This window comes from Coloeus monedula (genome assembly GCF_965178545.1).
Source record: "Coloeus monedula genome assembly, chromosome: 10".
Taxonomy (NCBI): domain Eukaryota; kingdom Metazoa; phylum Chordata; class Aves; order Passeriformes; family Corvidae; genus Coloeus; species Coloeus monedula.
In genome coordinates this window covers 10,029,210-10,052,063 of record NC_138790.1, presented here as the reverse complement: position 1 = coordinate 10,052,063, position 22,854 = coordinate 10,029,210, and the positions used below count along the sequence as shown (strand labels likewise).

Here is a 22,854-nt window from a genome sequence, read left to right as displayed (position 1 = left end):
ACTATTTTATTACCCAGCATCACATAGTGCAAGGAGGCTTTGTTGCAACTCTTTGAACCTTCAGTAATTCTTTGAAAGAGCAGAGACCAAGAAATATGTTCCATTTGTGATCAGCAGGCCATGATTAAGCTTGATCATATCACACAAGGGAAAGCTCAAGGAATTCTCAATCACAGCTGGAGTCTGTGAAATGAGCCCATGTCTTCTCAGGTTGATAAAAATCAATGAATTTTCCCACTATCACTGGACATAAGTCGGGTCTTTAGATTAGCTCCACTGCTAAAATCTTTGAAGAAAACCAGAGTAGTACTCCTTTTTCTCTAGAAACCATTGCTTACTCTTTTGCTCTGTTATCTCATTTTTCAATCTCCCATTCCTGACAAAAACAACTGAGGAATCAGTCATGTTCAAACACCTGTAGTGCATCCTGCTTAGAAGTAACCAGCCCTGAAGCCAGACTGAGTGCAAGGCCAGCAGCAAAGGCAGCTGGTGACAACAGTGTCCCGGTGGCCCAGGGCAGGGGCTCTGACTCCAGGCCATGCATGCTTTCTGCGTGCTTTGCCACGGGAGCCCAGAGCCGGGGTAACCCACCTCGATGGCACGCAGCTGAAGCGGGGGGCTCAGCACAGCCTGGTTCCCTTCACTCCTCTGCAGCAAAGCAAGGGAAAAGGGAGCTGATTCTTGCCTCAGAAGGATCTGCCCCATGGGATCCTGTAGGGATTAACATGTTTCCTCCTTTTTCTCTGTAGCTGTGAAATGGCACTTGGGGCAGTAGCAGGCTTTTTTTTTTTTTTTTTTTAAACCTTCGGCTTTATCTATCATTCAGGGTTAAACACTCACACCTCAAAGATGAAGTAAAGCTGACTGAGCAAGACTAAGACTGCTGCTGTCACCAAATAACCATGGGTAAAACCTTCTATTTGGCTTTAATTTTCATACCTCTGTGGGCTTGCCGCTGTGGTAAAAAACCCAAATTGAACACCTGTGGACCTATGAAACTCCCTTGCTCAGTCAGAAACTGCTTGAGACCATTGCTCTAAGCAATGCACAGACAAAACTTATTATAAATTAGATAAAAGATTCTGTGCTTTGAAATTCATGCTCCAGGCAATTTTGTCTGTGGTGAAGGAGACAGAATTAAAGCACAAAAAAAAAAAAAAAAAAAAAAAAAAAAAAATCTGTGAAGCATCACTACAATTTTTGAACATATTACAGCATGGAAATACAAAGATAATAGAGGCAGAGCTGAAGGTTGATCAGTGTAGCCCGGGAATTATCCAAAAGTCTTACTGAGCTTTAGTGATACTTCAGTTGGGATATCCATATTCCCCAATGGAAAGCGTAGAAATGATGTTTTATCTTTTCTGGCCTCTTTAAACAGAGACACATTAAGCTATATGGGGAGGTAGTAATGTACAAAAAATTATAATCTGTATGAATTAATTTTGATCACTAGAACATAACTTAAACATTTCATATAATTAATGTGCTCTAAATGCTGTTATGAGTAACGGTGTTTTACACACGAACTGGAGAATACATGATAGAAAAATTCCTAATAAGTGAAGTATAGAAAAGATGCTTTGAACTTTTCTAGTTCTCATTATTGTGATAGTGGGATACAGCTGTCAACATAATTTAATATAATACATTTGAAGATTCTAATTAGTCATTCCATATGTGTTCTTGGTTTGCCTCAAAGAGATGACAGTAGAAGTCAGTGATACAAAATGTGTAATTATGATATTACTACCATTCCTTTTAACAGAAAAATTAAGCATCTTGTTTACTTAAGTAATGATTTCACTGGTTTAGAGACAGCCACACTATTTTTGGAGGGGGGTTATGTGAATTTCATCCTTACTGTTGATTGTAGAAAAGTACATACTACAAATGAGCTTAAAATAAATAAAATATTGTAATCCACTCAACCCTGGGACAAGGCTCAGAGCATACCTGTGTTGGTGTGATGGACAAAGAACTGGGCTCTTCTCTATAGTGCCCAGGGTCAGGATGAAAGGCAATGGCCACGAACTGAAATACAGGAAATTCTATTTATATGTAAGAGAAATTTTACATCCAAAAAGCAACAGTGTTCCCTGCTCACCTTATTTGGGTGCAATATAGGAGTGGGCTGCAATCGGGGAGGTCACTGCCCCTTGGCACCTGGCTCCCCTTCCCTGGCAGAGCAGCTCATTCTTCCTGTTCCTGGACAACTTAATTCCTACACAGTAGGAAATGAAAGAAAATAATATTCAGAAAGTTTTGATTTCCTGACCTGTCTTTTGTTGTTGTTGTTATTGTGCATTATATTCTGCCTAGAAATAGAGTTGTTTTAACTGAAGAGTTTGGTGTGGAAAATGAGATCAAGCATTTTAGGAGCAACTGGGAGTGGGGATAAGAGGGAGAAAGTTGTAGATCAGTTGTGTGTGGAAGGTGAATGGATGAAGATGGTAAACAAGGGTCATTCTGCTTTATTTAGAGACACAGTGATGTAACTTCACCTTTGGGGAATGTTTCTTTTGGTTTGCATCCTTGTGAGAAAGACTTTTTTAGTGGACCCTAAAATTCTAGAAGATTGCAATAACAAGTCTAACACCCTTTTAACAGAACAGTCAGATACATAGGAAAGTGAGCAAAGTGCTTAGAGATGTCTGAGGACAGAAAGGTTGGGTGAAAAAAGAGCTATAAAAGCAGTTGAAGGCAGAGGCAAAAAGAAAATTACAAACCAAACAACAGCCTGTGACTGTCACCTGAAAAGATAAATGAGCAGTGGTTTTTTTCCTTACTGTATCAAAGGTGCATGTTGAGTCTTATCTTCTACTTTCACTCATTTTTGCAGTTGGCTGAGAATCTATATGTGAACAGGTAAAGGTGGCTTCAAGAGAAACCAGCCTTCATTGTAATTTAGAGCAGCACTACCTCTTCAGTTACTTTTGGATTCTTGCCTTTGCCATCCTGGGATGCTATTTCACCAACAGAGCATTACCAAAACACAAGTTTTGATTACCTCCCAGTCCTAACTGATCTGCTATGCCAGGTTCAGTAGAGACACTGTGAGAACTAATTGTCTCAAGCACTTTATGCCTCATGAGATTACCCTGTGCTAAATTAATCTTTCAACCACTTACTAGGGCAGAAAAAAGTTAGGAACTTTGATCCTTATCTGTTCTATTATACTCCTTTCCCTTCTCTGTATCAAATAATCATGTTGTCTCCAAGAGAATGGATATGGAGATATATATGTATATATTCTGAGGTGTGTGTTCAGAATAGGGGGATGGTCAAAGGGTACTGCAGAAACTTAGTTGTATGAAATATAGGTTGCTAGAAGAGCAACCTCAATTTTGTTCTTGTATACTGAAGCTGAATTTCTTGTATAGAGAGACATGGATGTAGTGTGATAGCTATAGGTATTTATACATAGAATTGTCTTGGTTTGAACTGCTCTGCAATTAGTTATAAAGTCTGAATTCTTAGTCACTCATGGTCAAGGCAGGATGAGTGTTTAAATAGAAAAAGTAAGGGCATATTCTTCTCTTTAGTGTGCTGGTGTGCACACTTATGTACCTCACAGAGGAGCACAGTACTTCAGAACTTTGGAACTCAAAGAGCAAGAAAATGATTCCAAGATGTGGTCTGGCATGATGCAAACTAACTTTAAAAAATAGTTTTCAAAATATGCTGGAAGTGTGTTATTGCCTGTAATTTCTGCTGGGCAAAGGACATGAATCTATATATAAAGTTTGAAAACACTTCTGGAACATTTACTGAATCCCCTTGATAACCAGATAAGAACAACCAGATTTTATTTTATCTGCAAAATCAGCTATTATTGAAGAGAATGTTCCCAAGCTGAATGGAGCACATTCAAATATACTGTCTGCCCACAAGCTGTGGCTAGGACATGGTATGAACTGAATGAAACTGTTAAGGGAAGTTGATTGGATGTTAGGAAGAGGCTCTTCACTGTGAGGGCACTCAGTCACTGGAACAGGCTCCCCAGGGAAGTGGTCAGGACACCAAGTCTGTCAGAGTTCAGAGAGTTGTTTGGACAATGCCCTTCATCATATGGTTTAGTTTTGGGTAGTCCTGTGAGGAGCAGGGATTTGGCCTTGATCATCCCTATGAGTATCTTCCAACTCAAGAAATTCTATGATTATAGAACTGTCTCATGCTTTTACCCCCAAATCCATGCTCCCTGGTGCAACACAATACCAATCCGATGGTGGTTATTCTCCATCAAAAGATCATTCCATTTACATGTGCATATCAGTGTAACACCTGCCAAGACAAAGAATGGGGCAGAGCAAATAAAAGTTATTATTTAATATCAATAACCTTACCTACTATGTGCAAATTGTTTAATTAAAAAAGCAGCACATACATTCTGTGCACAAACATGCATTCCCATGCTTGTGAAGGGACAGGGAGAGGAGGTTTAGGAGCTATCCTCCTGCCACAGGACCTTTTAGCCATGGATGTATGGGGATGGTGCCCTTTTCTCACAAAACATACCTTGTCATTAATGATAGCTGATCTTAATATGCCTTGGGGCTGCAATTGTGTCCCACAGCTCCATGGTGTGGGCTGGGGGAGCAATTTCCTGTCCTACTTGTTGGAGGATAGAAATACACTTGGTTTGTACTAATCTTTATCTCAAGGTATGTATAACAGATTTATTTTCAATACAAATATCTGGGTTTGTAATGATGAGCTACGGTGTGGAGGAGAGAATGAGGTGATGATATAGGTTATTATTATAGCATGGATTATCTTTTTCTCTCACTCCTTACCAGCTAGACTCTGCTTTGTGTTAGAAATTGCCATCTTGTGTTTGGCAAACACCTTTAAACAATTCTGTGCTTTATGGTGTTTTCTATAAGATAATATGCAAGGGTGGTTTGTGCTACTGCCTGTTGTCCTTCCTGGGTGTGTTTCAACTGTTAGGTAACTGCTCCTCTCAAATAATTGTATGACCATGATCTGCGCAGCAGCAAATTTTGTAGTGCAGATGCATTAGAAAAGCCTCTGACTTATTTATCCCATGTTTGGACCTACACGAATTCAAATGAGAGTGTAATTTTGTATTTAATTTTAACCTGAAGAGTAAGTAGATGAGAGCACTGCTGTGGTGCTTTCATCTCCGACCAGCTGCAGTCAGTCTGCTCGGGTAGGGCAGTGCCAGCGCAGGGCGATTAGAGCCCCGCTGTCCTCCACGGCTGTCCAGGGTCACCCATCGTAACTGTCAGCAGGGAAAACCAAAAGCACCCCCACAGCCCCACCCAGGCCCCCGAATCACATCCCACAACAGCTCGGGGCGGGCGGGGGCTGTCCCGCAGAGGGCAGCATTGAGCAGCGGATGCGGCCGCAGCGTTCCCGCACTTGTTCCCGGGGCCCAGGGCAGGGTTGCGGGCGCGGCACGTCCAGCCCCGGCACGGCCGCTCCCGCTGCGCACTCCGTTTAATTCAGCACAGAGCGACTCGGGGAGACACGCGACCCTGCGCAGGCCGGGGGGAGCGCTGCTGGGGCCCGGCCTCGCCCGCCATGGAGGCAGCGCCGTGCCGAGCGCGCCCGTCCCGCCAGGCCCCTGTTGGGGACCGGCCGCGCTGGCAGCGCCGGGGCCGTGTCTGAGCACGAGGAGCGGAACGAGCCCCGGGCGGGGCGGGCACGGCCCCACGGCCGCACCCGCGACACCCCCCGCTCCGTTCCGTTCCCTTCCCAGCAAGGCCGGCGGCCAGGGCTGCGGGTAGGTGGGAGCAGCTCCCCACCCGGCCGGGCCCAAGAGCCGCCACACTGCAGAGGCCGCCGGCGGCGGGTATAAATAACACGACGCTGAATGCCGTCTACGCCTCTTTACTACGCGCCGCGCCCCAGCCCGGCCGGGCGCCGCCGCCGCCGTGACGGACAGGCGGCGGCACCAATGGGGGCGCGGCGGCGGCGGCCCCGCGGCCGCGCTGAATGAGGGCAGGGCGGAGGGCGGAGCGGCGGCGCTGGCCGGGAGCCCGGCGGCGGCTCCGGGGATGGTCCACGCACTGGCGCCGTCACGTGTTGTTCTCCTTGGAGTGAGCCTGAGTCGCGGCGGCGGGCGGAGGGGGCTGGACTGGCGAGCGCGGCCCCCGCCGCCTGTTTTGGTGCGGGGCGCCGGGAAACTCCGAGGAGAAGCCGACGGAGAAGGAGCCGCCGCTGCGGTGCCCGCTCCCCCGGTGGGCTGGGGCACGGGAGGGGGCTGCGCCGCCGGCCGCTGAGGCGCTGCCGCCTGGAATGAAGAGAAGGAGGAAGAGAGGATGTTCCTTCGGCACTCGGGCTTGCCTCCCCTCCCGCCGCTGCCGGGCTGCGCCGCGTGTGGAAATGGCACTTTCTCTGCCTAACGAGATGGGACTGAATGGGGTCGCCAGCCTCCTCCGCATGCACAAGCGGGAGCAGCAGCCTCGGCGCTGATATTTGGGGAAGGGGGGTTGTATTGTGGGCGGCATTTTTTTAAAATTTGTTTTCTCTTTTTGGGGGGGGAGGGCGAGAGAGGGGAAAGCAGCGTGTATTTTTGGGTGCAAACCCCGGACTTTGCAAAACAATCTCCGCCCCCGAGAGGATATTGAATCTGCAACAGCGATCGCTGCTCGCGGAGGCAAACTTGAGCCGGGGAAGGGGAGCAGGGAGCGGAGGAAAGGGACCCCCGCGCCGTTCCTGGCCCCGCCGGAGCCCGACCCCTGCAAGGGAAGATGCGTTTCTCATTCCCGGCGGCTGATTTTGGGACGAGACTTTCGTCAGGACTGATCGGGACTGGACTTTTTAAGGACGAGCTTACCCATCTAAGCGCGATTTGGGCATAAACAGCAACACAAACTCTGATTTGGTGCTGGAAGCTGCCTCTGCCACTGAACAGCTGCTCTCACCCTGCTTCTGTCCCTCCCCCGTCCCGTTCTCAAAAGAGGATCCTGAGCTTTTTTTTTTTTTTTTTTTAATTGTTGTTGCATGAATTTTATTTTAGGTGGTTGCCTTTCCCGGCTGGATTGGCTGTTTGGGGGTCTTGCAGACTGCGAGTTGCAGTAACAGCTCCACCGCCTCTCATCATGGCCAGCCCCACGGATAATAACGAGGGCTTCTTCTCAGATGTCAGAAAGGTGGGTTACTTGCGCAAACCCAAGAGCATGCATAAACGATTTTTCGTGCTGAGGGCAGCCAGTGAGTCTGGACCTGCCCGGCTGGAGTATTATGAGAATGAAAAGAAATGGAGACACAAGTCAGGGGCCCCCAAGCGCTCCATCCCACTAGAAAGCTGCTTCAACATCAACAAACGGGCTGACTCCAAGAACAAGCACCTGGTGGCCCTCTACACCAAGGACGAGCACTTTGCCATTGCAGCTGACAGCGAACCTGAGCAGGAGAGCTGGTACCAAGCGCTACTGCAGTTGCACAACAGGGCCAAGGGCCACCACCACCTCCATCACCATCACCACCACCACCACAGCGATGTCACTTTTGGAGGCAGCAGCACAGGACTGGGGGAAGCAGGTGAGGAGAGCTATGGTGAGGTAGCCCCTGGTCCAGCTTTTAAGGAAGTTTGGCAAGTAATTCTGAAGCCTAAGGGCCTAGGCCAGACAAAGAACCTGATTGGCATCTACCGCCTGTGCCTGACTAACAAGACCATCAGCTTTGTAAAGCTGAATTCAGATGCGGCTGCTGTGGTGCTGCAGCTGCTCAATATCCGCCGCTGTGGTCACTCTGAGAACTTCTTCTTCATTGAGGTGGGACGCTCAGCTGTCACCGGACCTGGTGAGTTCTGGATGCAAGTGGATGACTCAGTGGTGGCACAGAACATGCATGAAACTATCCTGGAGGCCATGCGAGCCATGAGTGAGGAATTCCGGCCCCGCAGCAAGAGCCAGTCCTCCTCAAACTGTTCCAACCCAATCTCTGTGCCCCTTCGCAGCAGGCACCATGTCAGCAACCCTCCCCCGAGCCAAGTGGGGCTCAGTCGGCGGTCCAGGACCGAGAGTGTCACCGCCACTTCTCCTGCCGGTGGTGGAGGTACAGGTGGCAAACCCAGCTCTTTCCGGGTTCGAGCATCGAGTGATGGGGAAGGCACAATGTCAAGACCTGCCTCTGTGGATGGTAGCCCAGTTAGTCCCAGTGCTAACCGGACTCATTCACACAGACACCGTGGCAACTCCAGGCTCCATCCTCCACTCAACCACAGCCGGTCCATCCCAATGCCTTCCTCACGCTGCTCTCCTTCAGCCACCAGTCCAGTCAGCCTGTCATCCAGCAGCACCAGTGGCCATGGCTCCACCTCAGACTGCCTGTTTCCACGAAGGTCTAGTGCTTCAGTTTCTGGCTCCCCTAGTGATGGTGGATTTATTTCTTCTGATGAATATGGTTCTAGCCCATGTGACTTTCGCAGCTCTTTTCGCAGTGTAACCCCTGATTCATTGGGACACACCCCCCCTGCCCGAGGTGATGAAGACCTCAACTACATCTGCATGGGAGGGAAGGCCACCTCCTCTTGCTGCAGCCTAGCAGCACCCAACGGCCACTTCATCCCACGAACCTGCCACCCTCAGCAGCAACCCCGCTATCCTAGTACACCCTGCTGTCCTCGAGGTGGTAGTGAGGAGGTTGCCGACTTGGAGAAGGCATTCAGGAAGCGAACTCACTCTGCAGGCACTTCGCCCACCATCTCCCACCAGAAGACACCCTCGCAGTCTTCTGTGGCTTCCATTGAGGAGTACACGGAGATGCTGCCTTCTTACCCCTGTGGCAGCAGCAGGCTGCCCTCCTACCGCCACTCAGCCTTTGTGCCCACTCACTCCTACCCAGAGGAGTGCCTGGAGATGCACCCCATGGACAGTGGCCATCATCGGACCAACCCCACCCCGCACACGGATGATGGCTACATGCCCATGTCACCTGGTGTAGCCCCTATGCCCAGTGGGGGGGGGGGGCCCAAGGGTGGTGACTATATGCCCATGAGTCCTAAGAGTGTGTCGGCCCCACAGCAGATCATCAACCCTGGCAGGGGTGGTCGCCACCCTCCAGCCACAGTGGACTCTAATGGCTACATGATGATGTCCCCCAGTGGCAGCTACTCCCCGGACAACAGCTCTGCGGGCTACGGCAAGATCTGGACAAATGGTTCCGGCCACCACCCAAAACTCTCAGTGGAGAGCAACGAGGGGAAGCTCCCCTGCGGCGGAAGCGACTATATCAACATGTCCCCAGCCAGCGGCTCCACCACCAGCACTCCGCCCGACTGCTACTTCGGGGCTGCGGGGCAGCCGGGGGTTGAGGAGGCGGTCACTGCAGCGCACCACAAACCCATCTACTCTTACTTCTCGCTGCCACGCTCCTTCAAGCACGTGCACCGGCGGGGCGGCAGCAGGCCGGCGGGGGCAGCCGAGCAGGGCAGCCCTCAGCCCCGCATCGCACTCGGCTCCAGCCGCCTCCTTTACGCGACCGAGGACTCGTCCTCCTCCACCAGCAGCGACAGCCTGGGCGGCGGCGGCGGCCCCGAGGGCGGCCCCCCGCCTCAAGCGCAGGCCCCGCGGAAGGTGGACACGGCCGTGCAGACCAAGGGCCGCCTGGCGCGCCCCACGCGGCTGTCGCTGGGCGGCCCCAAGGCCAGCACCCTGCCACGGGCCCGGGAGCAGCCCCCCGTGCTGCTGCCCCCGGAGCCCAAGAGCCCCGGCGAGTACGTGAACATAGAGTTCATCGCCGGCGAGAAACCGCCCTTCCCCTCGGCTGCCGTGAACATGGCCCTGCCGCCGCCGGGCAGCGAGGCCGCCGAGGAGTACATGAACATGGAGCCGGGCCCGCCGCGGGCCCCCTGCCCGCCTGGCTTCGCTACCGCGCGGGCGGCCCGGCCTGGCCGGGACTACGTGGCGATGCAGCGGGGGGGTGCCGCGGCCGGCGGGGGCTCCTGCTCGGACTGCGCCGACAGTCCGTCTCCCGGCTCGCCCGCCCGCCTGCTCGGCTACGCCGAGGTGCGGGGGGGCCGCGCCGGCCCCGAAAAGCCCCCGCCGGCGGCCGCCACCGCGGCGTCCCCGGAGCTGCCGCGGCCGCCGGCCGAGCTGGCGGCGGCGCCGCCGCGCTCCTCCTCCCTGCTGGGGGGCCTGGGCGCGGGTAGCGCCTTCACCCGCGTCAGCCTCAGCCCCGGCCGCAACCAGAGTGCCAAGGTGATCCGCGCCGATCCGCAGGGCGGCCGGCGGCGGCACAGCTCCGAGACCTTCTCCTCCACGCCGAGCGCGGCCCGCGGAGCGGTGAGCGGGCTCGGGGCACCCTTCCCCTGCGGCGGCGCGGGGGGCGCCGAGGAGGTGAAGCGGCATAGCTCGGCCTCCTTCGAGAATGTGTGGCTGCGGCCTGGCGCAGGGGAGGCGGCCTCCCGCCGGGAGCCGGGGGCCGCGCCTGCCCTGGAGAACGGGCTCAACTACATCGACCTGGACTTGGTGAGGGACTGCGGCCACCGCCGCCATCACCACCCGCACGGCCCCGCCGAGGCGAAGCAGCCGCTGCCGCCGAAGCCCCCGGGCCAGCAGCGCGGGAGCGGCCACTGCGGCGAGGACCTGAGCGCGTACGCCAGCATCAGCTTCCAGAAGCGGGAGGAGATGTAGGAGCCGGCCGTCCGCCGGGGAAGGTGAGCCGGGACGGGGCGCGGCTCCGCTCGGGAACGACCGCTGGGAGGGGGCTGGGGTCGCGGCTGCTCGTGGCGGTGCCATCCCGAGGGCGGGGGGCGGGCGGCATCGTCCCCCGGGGCAGCCACGGGTTAGGGTGGTTTCGTTGAGCCGTTGGCCTCACTGCAGCATGTTTTAGTGGCGGAAGCATCCAGGAACGCAGCATCTCTGCGAGTGTCCAGCCGCTGGCCCGCACCTGCACGGGCTGGAGAGTGCCTCCAAAGCAGGTTTGGATGCTCCTGTTCAGTCGGGGATGCTATACTGTGCTTACTGTGTTGCCACGTTTTTTGTACCTTTCAGAATTAGCAGTGCTTCAAAAGTGTGTGGGAGAGGGGTGTGAAAGCGAGTTACCTCTAGTATTGGGCTGGAAACAGGAAACTTCTAGTGTAATCCTGGTTTGGTCAGTAATCATCCCGCTTGTGGCCAAGGGTGGAGTAGTGAACCGTGCTAACACGTGCACGTCTAAGGGCACCTACCTCATGGGGCTGTGATCAGCATTAATTCAGTTTTGTTGGAAGGTGCTTTGAGTTTGAAAACAGACTTCAAAGCGTTTAGAGCATTGTATCTATCACTTGTGTTTCAGTTGATACTGTGTGGCTGTCCCACACTCACAACAGTGTTACAAACAGTACAAAAAATGAGCACTATGAACTGTGTTTTTGGCATTGATTGATGTGTTCTGTTTCTTCCTGAAGCTTTTAATTTTTAATTCGATAAAAACTTCTGCCAGGTTGTTGCATGTTGATTACAGGCATGTAACGTGAGTAGGAGCCTTGTTGGAAGCAGTGTGATGTTTCTGTTGAGTGGCAACTTCATGCAGCCCATAACAATGTATCTCGTTAAGAGCTCACAGAGTACAGCGCCCCTGTGTTAAGTCCTTTCGTGAAAGGTGAAGAGTGTTTTGTTTTTGTGTAGACAAGTACTGGCAGGTAGTTATCTAGTATATTTTGTCACTCAATTTTAGCAGTTTCCTATATACCTGAGCAGCAGCAATCACAGTAGTTGAAGCAGTTACTATGAATATATGCAATGACATTAGGGGGTGAATCTCATACCACTGTTTGCATCATCTCAGTATTTGTGTTGCCTGTTCGCCTCACTGAAGGGAACACTGAGGGCTGGTGTTGGTGTGATGCCTGAGATATGTTTTTCATTTTTAGGTGTTTTGAATCCTTATAACCTGAACAAAAGCAAAATAGTCTCTTCACATTTGCTACTTTGTACTTACTGCTGTTGCCCATTAGAGCAAAGCAGTATTAAGTGTTAGTCTTACATGATCTATGAATACCAGGTTAATTTGAAAGTTCAAGGTAGGACTTAAGATCAGTGCAAATATTGCTCGTCTGGTTCAAGTGGTAGCTGGTAGGCAATGGTAATTTTTGTGGCTTTCTGACAGGACTGTGCTGACTGTCACCATACATTATTTGTGACCAAATGTACACAAATTTATACAGCCACACCTTTTCTCAGTTCTGGCATGTGCTTGTAAGAGCCCTGTTTTTGCAGATGGATCTTGTTACCCTGGGAATCCATATCTGCTTAGGACAGCATTGTTGTGAATTCTTCAGGAGGGGATTTTTGCAAGAGGATGCAATGTGTTCTGCAGTTAAGTCACTTAGCTGGGAGCATTACTGTTCCCTCCCACCTGTGTGGTGATGAGATTGGGGAGTAAGTGTGAGAAAAGATCTTTGGTCAGTGGGAGTAAATAATGAATATATGAAGGGTATAAGAAGGCAGGTCTGGTGGGGAGCAGTGCCATAACTGCTTGCTTAAAGTTTTTTTCCAAATGCACTGCTTTCATTTTGCTGTGGACAACTTATTTAATTGAACTGTGTGTCACTTTTAACATAAAAGCTGTGGCAATGCTCTCTATGGTGGTGTTAGGTAGATACCTGCTGTGATTATGCTGTTCAGTGAAAGATTAGGATGTGGAAGACCTGATACAAGAACTGGCTGAAAAATATTATGCAGATATTTTTAAGGGCAGCATTGTGAAAAGGTAGCGTGTAATAGAGTCATTGCTGTTTGAAGTTGGTTCTTATTTCCCAAAATTAGGATTGAATTGAGGAGGCACAGCTTCTTCTGGGAGGCAAGGGAAGAATCAGGTTGTAATTATATGGGGAGTTTGAGCCATGCCTGTTCCTTCTCCCTACACACTATAAAGCTTTGTTGGTTGCTTGTAGCTTTCTCAGACATTAACCCTTGGGACTCTTATTTCCCAGGCTGGATTTCTTGCCATAAAATGAAACTTTCCTTGCAAAGTTCAGCCCAGCTATCTCATCTCTTGAGTGTGCTAAGGAAAGAGACCCAACAATGTTTTGTTCATACTCAACTGTTCTTACAGCTATTTTTTTGACATGTGTTTGTACCTTTTCTGCTTTAGACATAAAAGTTAGGTTTGGCAGAAGAATTGTTCCATGTAGGTTGTACCTTATGTCATTCCTAAGAAAACCTGCCTGGAGCTGAATGATTTATGGGACTGCTTGCACATGCCTGAAAAAGCTGTTGAGCACCTTCAGTTAAACCGTTCACCTGAAAACTTCACATGCAGTAAGGGTGCTCCAGTTCCCCAAAGCTTTGCCTGCCTTTCCCAGCGAGCAGTAGAGTGGGCTGTGCCTCCTTGGCCACCTTCCCTTGTGCTCCTTCTGGCAGCTGAGGCTGTTCAGGCTGCAGCTCAGAGTGGGGAGGGTTATGGTTTGTCCTGTTGGTGTCCGAGCAAGCGAAAGATGAAGGAAAAGCTACTTCATGTGTTTGCAGGTACAGCAGAGAGGAGAAAACGTCTGGAGCTGGGAAGGGAAAGGTGAAGCTGCAGGTATCACAACAAGGGTTGGGGAAGGCTGCACTAAGTACTCTTGCTTTACCTTCCATCTCTTTCAAGGGATATTATTTACACTTTTAATCTCAGAAATGCCAAAGGGACTGCACGTGCTTTTTTTTTCCCCATAGAGCAATCTTCCACCCCACCCCAAAGGCTTAAACTATCTGGATAACTCTTGTTTCATCCATTCTGGAATTTTCTGTTGTTGCAGTCTACAAGACAATGACGCCAAATGTTGGCTGTTCATCTCCTAATGGGTAAAATGATTGTTGCTGCTTTGATGCAAACTAGCTGACTACTGTCCTTTTCCCTGCTCCCCTGTCCTTCCCTCCCAGCTGTCTCTAAGTTGTTCAGGCATTAGATTCTGAAGTATTTATAGTCTCTTTCAAGTATAATTATTTCTCTAACATTAAGGATACTGGCTGAAATAATCATGTTGTTTCCCAAATTTAATTGAAAAACATCTCTCTTTCACCCACAGCATTCCTCTACACTTTCCAATCCCACTGCCTTCCCTGTCATATATTCTTGGCTGTTTCCAAACATCTGGCCCTGCCCTAGCTCTCTTCTTTTTTTGCTGTTAGCTTCAGCGCAGTTCTAAACTTTTACCTCTACTCTAGAGAACTGGGTACTGTTGTGTGTGTCTAGCCTAGCTGGTGACTCTTTGGTGCTTGGATCCTCTGATGAGTGGATTTTGTGCTGTAGCTGGAAGGCCATGTTGCTGCAGTTGCCAAGTTGTGCTGGGTAACACCAGCCCATGACATGGAAAAATTGAGGGGAGAGAGCAGTGTAGCCCTAAGGTGTTTTCTTCCTGATTAGAGTTTTGCATGCACCGATGTGGTGGGCTGGCCCTGGCTAGACACCAGGTGCCCACCAGAGCCACTCTATCACTCTCCTCCTCAGCTAGAGAGGGGAGAAAAAAATACAACAAAAAGCTCGTGAGTCGAGATAAGGGCAGGGAGAGATGACTCACCAGTTACTGTCATGGGCAAAAAAGACTCAACTTGGGCAAATTAGTTTTATTTATTACCAATCAAATCAGAGTAGGATAATAGGAAATAAAACTTAAAACACTTTTCCCTCACCCCTCCCTTCTTCCTGGGCTTAGCTTTACTCCCTGTTTCTCTACCTCCTCTCCACAGCAGCACAGGGGTATGAGAATGGAGGTTTTGGCCAGTTCATTGCATGTTGCTGCTTCCTCTGCAGAGTAGTTTCCATGGATATCCATGCTGGTCTCAGATATCCTCACTCCTCTATCCGGCTGCAGTTGTGCAGGTTTTATTCCTGTTCCTAAATACATTATCCCAGAGGCGCTGCCACTGCCAGTGATGGGCTTGGCCTTGGCCAGCAGCAGATCCATCTTGGAGCTGGCTGGCACTGGCTCTGTCACACATGGGGGAAGCTTTCAGCAGCTTCTTGGAGGAACCAGCCCTGTAGCCCCCTGCTGCCAAAACCCTGCACACAAACCCAAGACAGCAAGTGAGCAAATGTTGTGGATATGCTGTGGATCCTGCTTTTGGGGTTGCTGTGAGAAGGCTCCTCAAATGAGCAGGGGTTTTGAAGACAAACCGTTGATAGCTTGTGTTCTGAGTATATAGTCAAAAAATATTCCGAAAAGGAAACCATTAGATGTTGGCTCTGGAGAAACAGGAAATGCTGTAGTAGGATGTAGAATGAATCCAGGTATCCTGCTTTGATCTCCAAAGCTTCAAAGCTGTGTTTCCATTTTGTTGATGACTCTGAGAACTCCTGAATGTAAGTGCTAATAACACTGAATAGAATATGTGTAGTGTAAGCAAGTGGTAACTTGGCTCACTCGAGCTTTGACGCTGACTGTTTCACCCACTGCATGGGTGTTTTGGGGTTTTATGGTGATGTAAGAAAATGGAAAACAGTACAATGGGAATGCAGCACAAGGTTGTTAGACCTTTCGCTTGTTAAAGCAAAACACTTCTAAGGGTAGAACTAAACGTGCGTGGTTCTTAGGAAAATACACAATGGTAAACGGAAAATTAGTCATGTCATTCTTGTACTATACACTTGGGTTTTACTTTTGTTGGGACACTGCTCGCCTTTTTATTTCTTTTACCGTTTTCAATAGTTGTGTTCTTTTTCTCAAGTTAAAAACTTAAGGTGGAACAACAGAAACAGCAATTCATAAAATCATAGGATATCCTGAGTTGGAAGAGACCCACAAGGGTGCCAAAACAAGACTTGTACAGTTAAATTAAGTTTCTAGGGGCATGTTGTTTCCAGAACCGAAGAACAGAACTTTCTGTAGTTTTGGGTCAGCACCAAGGTAAATACCAGCATATTATGTAAGTTTTCTATGCTTTGTGGGTATTACTGTAGACAAATCAGTACATTTCTTACTGTATGCACACACCAGTTTTCCCCCATACCTAATTATTTGCCAAAATTGAGCCTGTGTCTCCACATACTTGCATATTTGCAGTTCTCCTGTTTAACAAGACCACAAGCTTATAATTAATGGCTTTGGGTGTTTCTCTTCTGTTTTCCTGGCTTAAAAACTGAAACGGAATGATTTATAAACAAATTCATATGATTATGAGGTACTACCTGGACATGTTTAGCACATGGTTTCCACATATAGTTAAACTGGTTTTTGAATGTGGTTTAAATTTGAAAATGAAACAGGACATTATAGGGTGAGGATGATGCTGATTTTTAATAGCAACTGTAGGGAGATCATAAATTTCCTTAGATAACACTTGTAAATAGAGAATTACAGCTCTTAAATAAAATGTAGCAAGCAGCTGTGGAGTAGGAATGTTATTTGACCAATATCTTCAGTATGTTGCATTGTTTCAGGAATACTTTATAATAGCTAAAATTTTTATATTCATTAGGACTGTACAATTTTAATGACTTCATAAATACATGAGTGCAAGTACTGAAAGTAAACGTACTTGAATATTCTTTTGAACAAGTAACTGTATAATAGCTTGTTTGTGAAGAAAGTGGGTTTTTTTTTCTAGTTTATTGAAGCTCTGAAAGTGAATCTGTTCAGTACTGATTATTATGTGAATAAAGTCACATAAGTTTTAAAAAATAATTTTGGTGTCCAGTGATATGGAAGAGAAATAGATATTATTTTCCAAAACTAATCTGATTTTAGGTTTAACCTCTGTGCCAAGTTTCAGTGAAAACTAATTACTGTGTTTGATTGACAGAGTTATGAAATACTTTTAAGAGATGAGAGGAAAAAGGAAGGGAAAGTTGTTCATGGGACCTGTGCTGTGACTAGAAGAGAGGCTGGGGGTTGCTGACATGAGATAATGGGGAGCTTGAGGTACAGGCTGGGGAGCACTTGCAGAAACTGGTATGGGAAGGAGATGGGAATGAAAGAGAAATTACTTGGGGGATGCAGAAACTATAGCAGGATGATGCGAGAGAGAATTGCAAGGTGTTTGTGATGTGAGGGGAATTGGGATGGTGATATTTGAGAGGATGAGTATAGAGAAGTGTGGAGAGCCTGGATATACACAAAGAGTTTGTTCTAGAGGTGCTAATTTTGTATAGTGCTGCAGTTTTCTGAAGGTGTTTTTACTTCTGTATTTTTCTTTTGATCTTTATTAGAGGGATGGACACTCTGCTTGGGAAGTACATGTGTTCCTTACTTGTTATTGGTTTTTATTTTTTTAATTTTTTTTTTAGTATTTGGATGTTCTGCTGACCTTAATAAGATGATTTGCTTAGTAAGGCAAGCAGAATTTACCTCCAGCTCTTCTTTCCTGCTTTGTCTTGTAGTATTTCTGTCACAACCATAGCAGTAAACCACAGGTACAAATCTGAATTAAGTAGAAGATAAATAAGAATGAGTGAATTTTAACATTAAAAACCCCTCGATTTTATAAAATACATACAATAAAAGAAGAACTATATTCACACAGGTTTTTTTTAACCTCCAGCATTTTCTTCTTTACTGTCTACTACTTAGTTATAAATTTGATTTGGGTTCATTAGTTAATTATTAGTTTATATTAGTTATTAGTTTAATAATTTGTCTTATGGATTAGTAAGTATAGATTCTCTTACTTTTTTTTTAACATGTAAAGAATATATTGTAAAAGAAAAATTCAAATGACAAAACTATTGTGGCTTGTTACAGCAGATCTTGTGGTTTTCATTTCATGGTAAGAGCTGCAACAGAAATATATTAATACTAACAAATATGTCTAAATTCCCAACTTGTCAGATTGCTAAAAGCTGGCTTTTGGTCATCTGTACATGATCTCATGTGTTAGAGTACCTGTTCATAAACGTGCATAGCATTATTCTATTTTTACATAATTCTGGACCTTCGATGAATTGTGATTGTGACGATTATTATTTTGACTACATGAAATAGAGATAGTAAAGGAGAGATGTTGGTAGCTTAAAAAAAGAAAAAAAGAAAGATTCACAAGTTTCACAGCTTTACTCTTTGCTTACAGAAATGATGGGAAATTTAATAAAAGCCAAGGTGTGAACAGATAAAGGAGATTTAAATAAGCCTGGCACTCTTAACTAACTAAAAGATGTCTTGATATATGTCTTTCTGATCGTGTTTGACATATCTAGGTCATGTTCTCTGAAGACTATTATTAGAGATTTAACCTTGGGTAATTGTGAAGTGTATTTTCTTCAGAGTAATTTTTGATCAGGTAGATGAGACAGTGGAAATTTGTGTGTGTTCAAGTGCTTGTAATAATTTGGGAGTCTAGTTAGAAGATCTGGTGTCAGCCACCTGAGCTGGAAGGTGAAATGTACTGTTCTGTGGTGTATCACAGAAGATTTACCTGTGCACATTTTGTCAACTGTTGTAAAATTCTATTTTTTTGGAAGCTGGGTATGTGGATGAAATGACCTGTTAAATTTTCAAATAAGACACGCTTCAGGAGGATGGTGTGCACTTACTGCTGGTAGAGCTGTTGAAGTGTACTTGCACATTTGAACTCTCTGATGATATGTTATATAATGGAGGAACGTAGAGTCTGGGAATATCTACAGCTTTAACTGATTGTGTTTCTTCTTCTGTCTCAGCCCATCCCCTCCAGCCTGTATAGGCTGGACATTTTTAACCCATTAGGGCACATGCTTTCTTCAAAATACAGAATCTGTGTGAATAGAAAAAATGGGAATTACCTGGCAGCCTTGGTTCCTGTCTAGTTTCAGCAGTCTGTCTTTCAGTGTGATGCACAAGTACTTGTTAAGACATAACTATAGGGTAGGAACTCCATAAGCTGGATTTGCCAGTCAATAAAATACTTAAGTAGTCTGTGCACGGGAGCTTTCCTTCAGTGGCACAGTTCCCTGAAGGAATAAAGAGCTTGAAGCTGGAGTGGAGGAGACTAAAACAGTCTGATCGTATGGGTTCCTTCTACCCTTACTTCACTGAACTGTAGCATTAAAACCAAACCAAAACAAACCCTCCCATCATCCTCCTCACAAGATACTGCATGCCTGTACATCACCAGTAACATTCATGTAGATGCTGTGCCCAGGGTTGTGTGTCTTGATTGAGAGAGTAAAAGAACCTCAGGAAGCGTACCTGGGAGGTAGAAGATTGAGTTTGTTTCTCCTCTTACAGCACATCTCAGCTGGGGTCTTCTGTTTGTGAGTGACTGCAAAGGAATGGAAGGGAGGTGGGGGGCTTCAAACACCGTGGTTGGAGCTGTGACTTGTTTCAGGTCTGACCTGAGCTTCCTGTGCTGTGTGAGAGATGCAAAGACACCTCGAGTGGCAGCTGATGTGTGTCAGTGAGGGAATCTTTTAGATTAAAACATTGGATGGTAATTAATCTTCAGTCAGCTGGCCTTCATTTTGAAGAGAAGATTGCTATGTTAGGAAAGAGAATTTTAATCTCTAGAGAGCAGGATACATGTGACAGGGGAGATGTTTTGGCTTCAGAGACAAACTTGGAGCTTGGAAGCTTTCTGTATGTGCTGCAGGGGAGTGCTGGTGTCCAAGTAAGTGATGCTTAGGCACATTACTGAAATACCTTGAAAATTGCTAGAGCAAGGAGACATTGGTCCTCCAGTAATTCCCTGTTTGGTTTGATGGTTCCTGTGCAAGTGATGGACAAGGTGTTTGGGAGTCACTGTCAGCTGTGATGCTAGAGCCTTCACACAGATATTAAAATAGGAGAAATACAGAAGCTCCTCTCTTTCCTGGAGAAGGTGCAGGTGCAACCATGTCCTTTGCTGCGCCTGCCATGTCATAGGGCTGGTAAAGTCTGCAGCCTTCCCTGCATGGTACAATGTGCTTTTTCACAGTACTTGGTCTCTGTGGTGATACCCAGAGAAATAAAGGTTGTGTACTTTGCTGAAATGATGGTGGCTGTTCCACTTCTGACTCATGCAGGCACTCTAGGTAAGTGATGGTGGCGTTGGCTGAGTGGTCTCTGAAAAATATGATTAATTTTCATTTTCTCAGAAAAGTTTGTGGTGTCATAATTACTGATTCCTCTCCTGCAATTCCTCATCACAATTTCTATTACTTGATACTTTGAAAGAGCAAATGTGGCATTTATGGAGCAGAATGATACATAATAATGAGGACATAAACTAACAAGTTGTTTACTTAACTGAGGGTAAGACAATGTTATCTTACTTCTTTTCTTATTTTGGAATTTATCCACAAAGATTTTCCTTTCATAGTACAGTTGTGTTTCCTGGAAATGACCAACAGCAGGTAGCTCAGCTGCACAGTGCTTGAAAGAGGTAGGACAGCTCAGCTTGCTACAGGGTTCAAAATGACTCTTAGATGTCAGTAAGGTAATGCATTCCTTATTTTGGTGGAAATGAAGATCTGTACCATGGCTACATGAAGGGAAAAATGAGCAATACTCAGCTTTTTGCAGTGATGGTAAATTCAAGCGGAACCACTTTCATTTGGGGAAAGTGAAAGTGACTAAATGAAATCCTTAGGAGGACAAAAAGATATTTTAGACAGGTGGAAACTGCATTGTTAAAATTGAAAAAATTGCCTCTCTTTAACATGCTACATTTACCCTGTTTCTCTTTTTGACTTCTTTGCTTGCAAAGCACAGGTACACTCTATCGTCCCTTCATGCTTTGCTATGTTACCGTATTTTTAGCATTTGGTCCATTTTTCTGTGTTGAAGATCACAGTTGAATTTTTTTTTCTTAATAGTGTCACTATTAAACTATAAACTACAAAATAAAAAATACTTCTTTCCCTTAAAAAAAAAGGGAAATGCAGGAGTACTAAATAGCTAGTTGCTTGATTGCATATATAAAATGAAATACAGGTAAGGAAACCTTAGCTTAGGTGTACTGAAAACTGTTGCAAACAAAGGAGATTTTTTTCTACTGTGCGGGGTTCAGGAATCCCAAAAAGCAGGCTGGCTGGCACATCTGGGGTAGGGTCCTGCAGGAGCTTTGGGCAGATGTAACCAGCTTGCCTTACTAAAAAGGTAAGCTCACCTTGGCTGCCTTCACTCTCATCTGCCTGCTCCAGTCTCAGTGTGCTGGTTCCATACCAGTAAATGGTAACTGTAGTTAGGCAGGCCTATTCTTTAGTTACTGTTTATATTTCTTAATTTTACACATAATGGCATTCAGATTTCTGAGAAACATCAAAATAAAATGTATAAAGGGGAATCTAGTTTATTTAGGAAGCTATGTTGAAAACTGTAAATATTTTTTCTTGTTGAAAGTTACTATTTGTTCTATTGTCAGTATTTTGGAAATAATCTTATATTTTGTTGACTTTATCATTATCTTTTGAGCATGATGCATAATGTTCTTGAATGTCTTGGATATCTTGATATGGGTGGATAGCCATGTGTGATTTACATCTATCTTACCAGTTTGAGATCAAAACAGAGGCAGATGAAACTAAATAGAAGAGCAGTGATGGAAGCCAAACAGCTCCAAATCATCCCTTTTCATTTTCCAGCTGCTGTGCACACTCCCTCCTTTCACAGCTGCTTCTTGGGAGCAAAAGTTAAAGAACGGGTGCACTGTGTATGAACATTGTACTTCAAACATGTAAATGGTGAACTTTACTCTTCAAGGGATTAATGTAGCTGATCAATTCATATGCAAGGCAGTATTGAATCCTTTAAACAATTTAAGAGTTCTTAAAAGTGAAACAAATCTCTCAAATGTATTTAATTATTTTCTGTATGAAACTTCTTTCTCGAGCAAGCTCTAATAGAAGGGAAAAGCCCTTCTGAAGGTGTGCAGGCATGTAGCTAGGGCATGTTTTTTCAGGCCTTTGAACTAGGTTAGGAATGTGTCTCAAGATGGAAGAATGAATAGTTACTTGGTGCTTTTAGCCTCCGGGCTTGAAACTCGCAAGAGGAATGTTATTGTGTCTTCAAAGCCTGTTTCACACAAGCCTTTGTTGAACAGGAACTTGGAGAGTCTTTGTATTATCATGCACACAACAAAAAGAGCCAGCCACCCAATTTGATCTAATTGGGCGGCAGTGGTGAGATGTTTCTTCAGTAGGAAGGCTCTGGAAAATGGGGTGCATATTTTAATTAGGAAATACCCTTCAGAGTGAAGGGGTTGCCTACACAGACATTTACCAGCTTGCTAAAACTAATTATACTAATGCAATTCCCCATATGCACATCCCCTCTTTTTCCCTCTTCCCTATGTAGTGCTTTCCCAGGAAGAGAGCAAATATTTACATTTCTTTTAAATTCTGTTTTGGCCCTGAGGTGGTGGTAGCACATCCCTGGAGAAGGAAAGCTGAGTTTGAGAAAGTGGGGTGTTTCAGGTTGAAGTAATTTTTGTCTTGCTTTCTCAAAAATAAACCTGTATTCAGGACTAAATATGCTGTAATATACTACCTAAATTAAGACAGAACTTTCACTCAATGTAACTATCAAATGTTTTGAGGAAATAAACCCATTGCTCTAGTGAACATGAGTGGGGTTTGAAGTGCTAAAACCTCATTTTTCAGAACAGCAGCTGCTTCAGTAGATACCCAGAGAAATGTATTTTCGTTTTAGTGTGAGTAGCCTAATGTTTATTCAAAACTGAATGAAATCAACAGAAAAGATTGGAAAACAGCTTTCATTTCTTAAGTTTTTTAGTAAAAAAACCCAAAGAACTCTACAAAATCGGAAACTTTGAATTCCACAGTAGCCAAATTTTCACCTCCTAAAGAGAGATGAGGCTTTATAAAAAGGAAAAATTGTCTTTAAATGCAGCATTTATTTTGTTAAGTAACTTCCTTATGTGTTTTGGGATTTTGTTTGTTTTCATTCTGTTTTTCATTCAAACAGAGTTTGAAAAGTCATAATATAAAATTTAACCAGCTACTAAATAGTAACCTGTGTTGGTCATTAATTTCTTGTCAAGAATCTGCATAAATATACACTAATAG

The 22,854-nt window shown here is 46.1% G+C and overlaps 1 protein-coding gene across 1 annotated transcript in view; it reads left to right on the top strand.

Moving 5' to 3' along the window:
- The first annotated feature begins 6,087 nt into the window (after positions 1 to 6,087).
- The window catches only part of IRS1 (insulin receptor substrate 1), a 50,720-nt gene continuing 33,953 nt past the window's right edge, over positions 6,088 to 22,854 (top strand). The window contains exon 1 of the mRNA XM_082288244.1: positions 6,088 to 10,630. Coding sequence (XP_082144370.1) covers positions 7,071 to 10,607 — 3,537 coding nt within the window. The 5' untranslated portion in view covers positions 6,088 to 7,070 and the 3' untranslated portion in view covers positions 10,608 to 10,630. The remainder of the gene's footprint in view (positions 10,631 to 22,854) is intronic.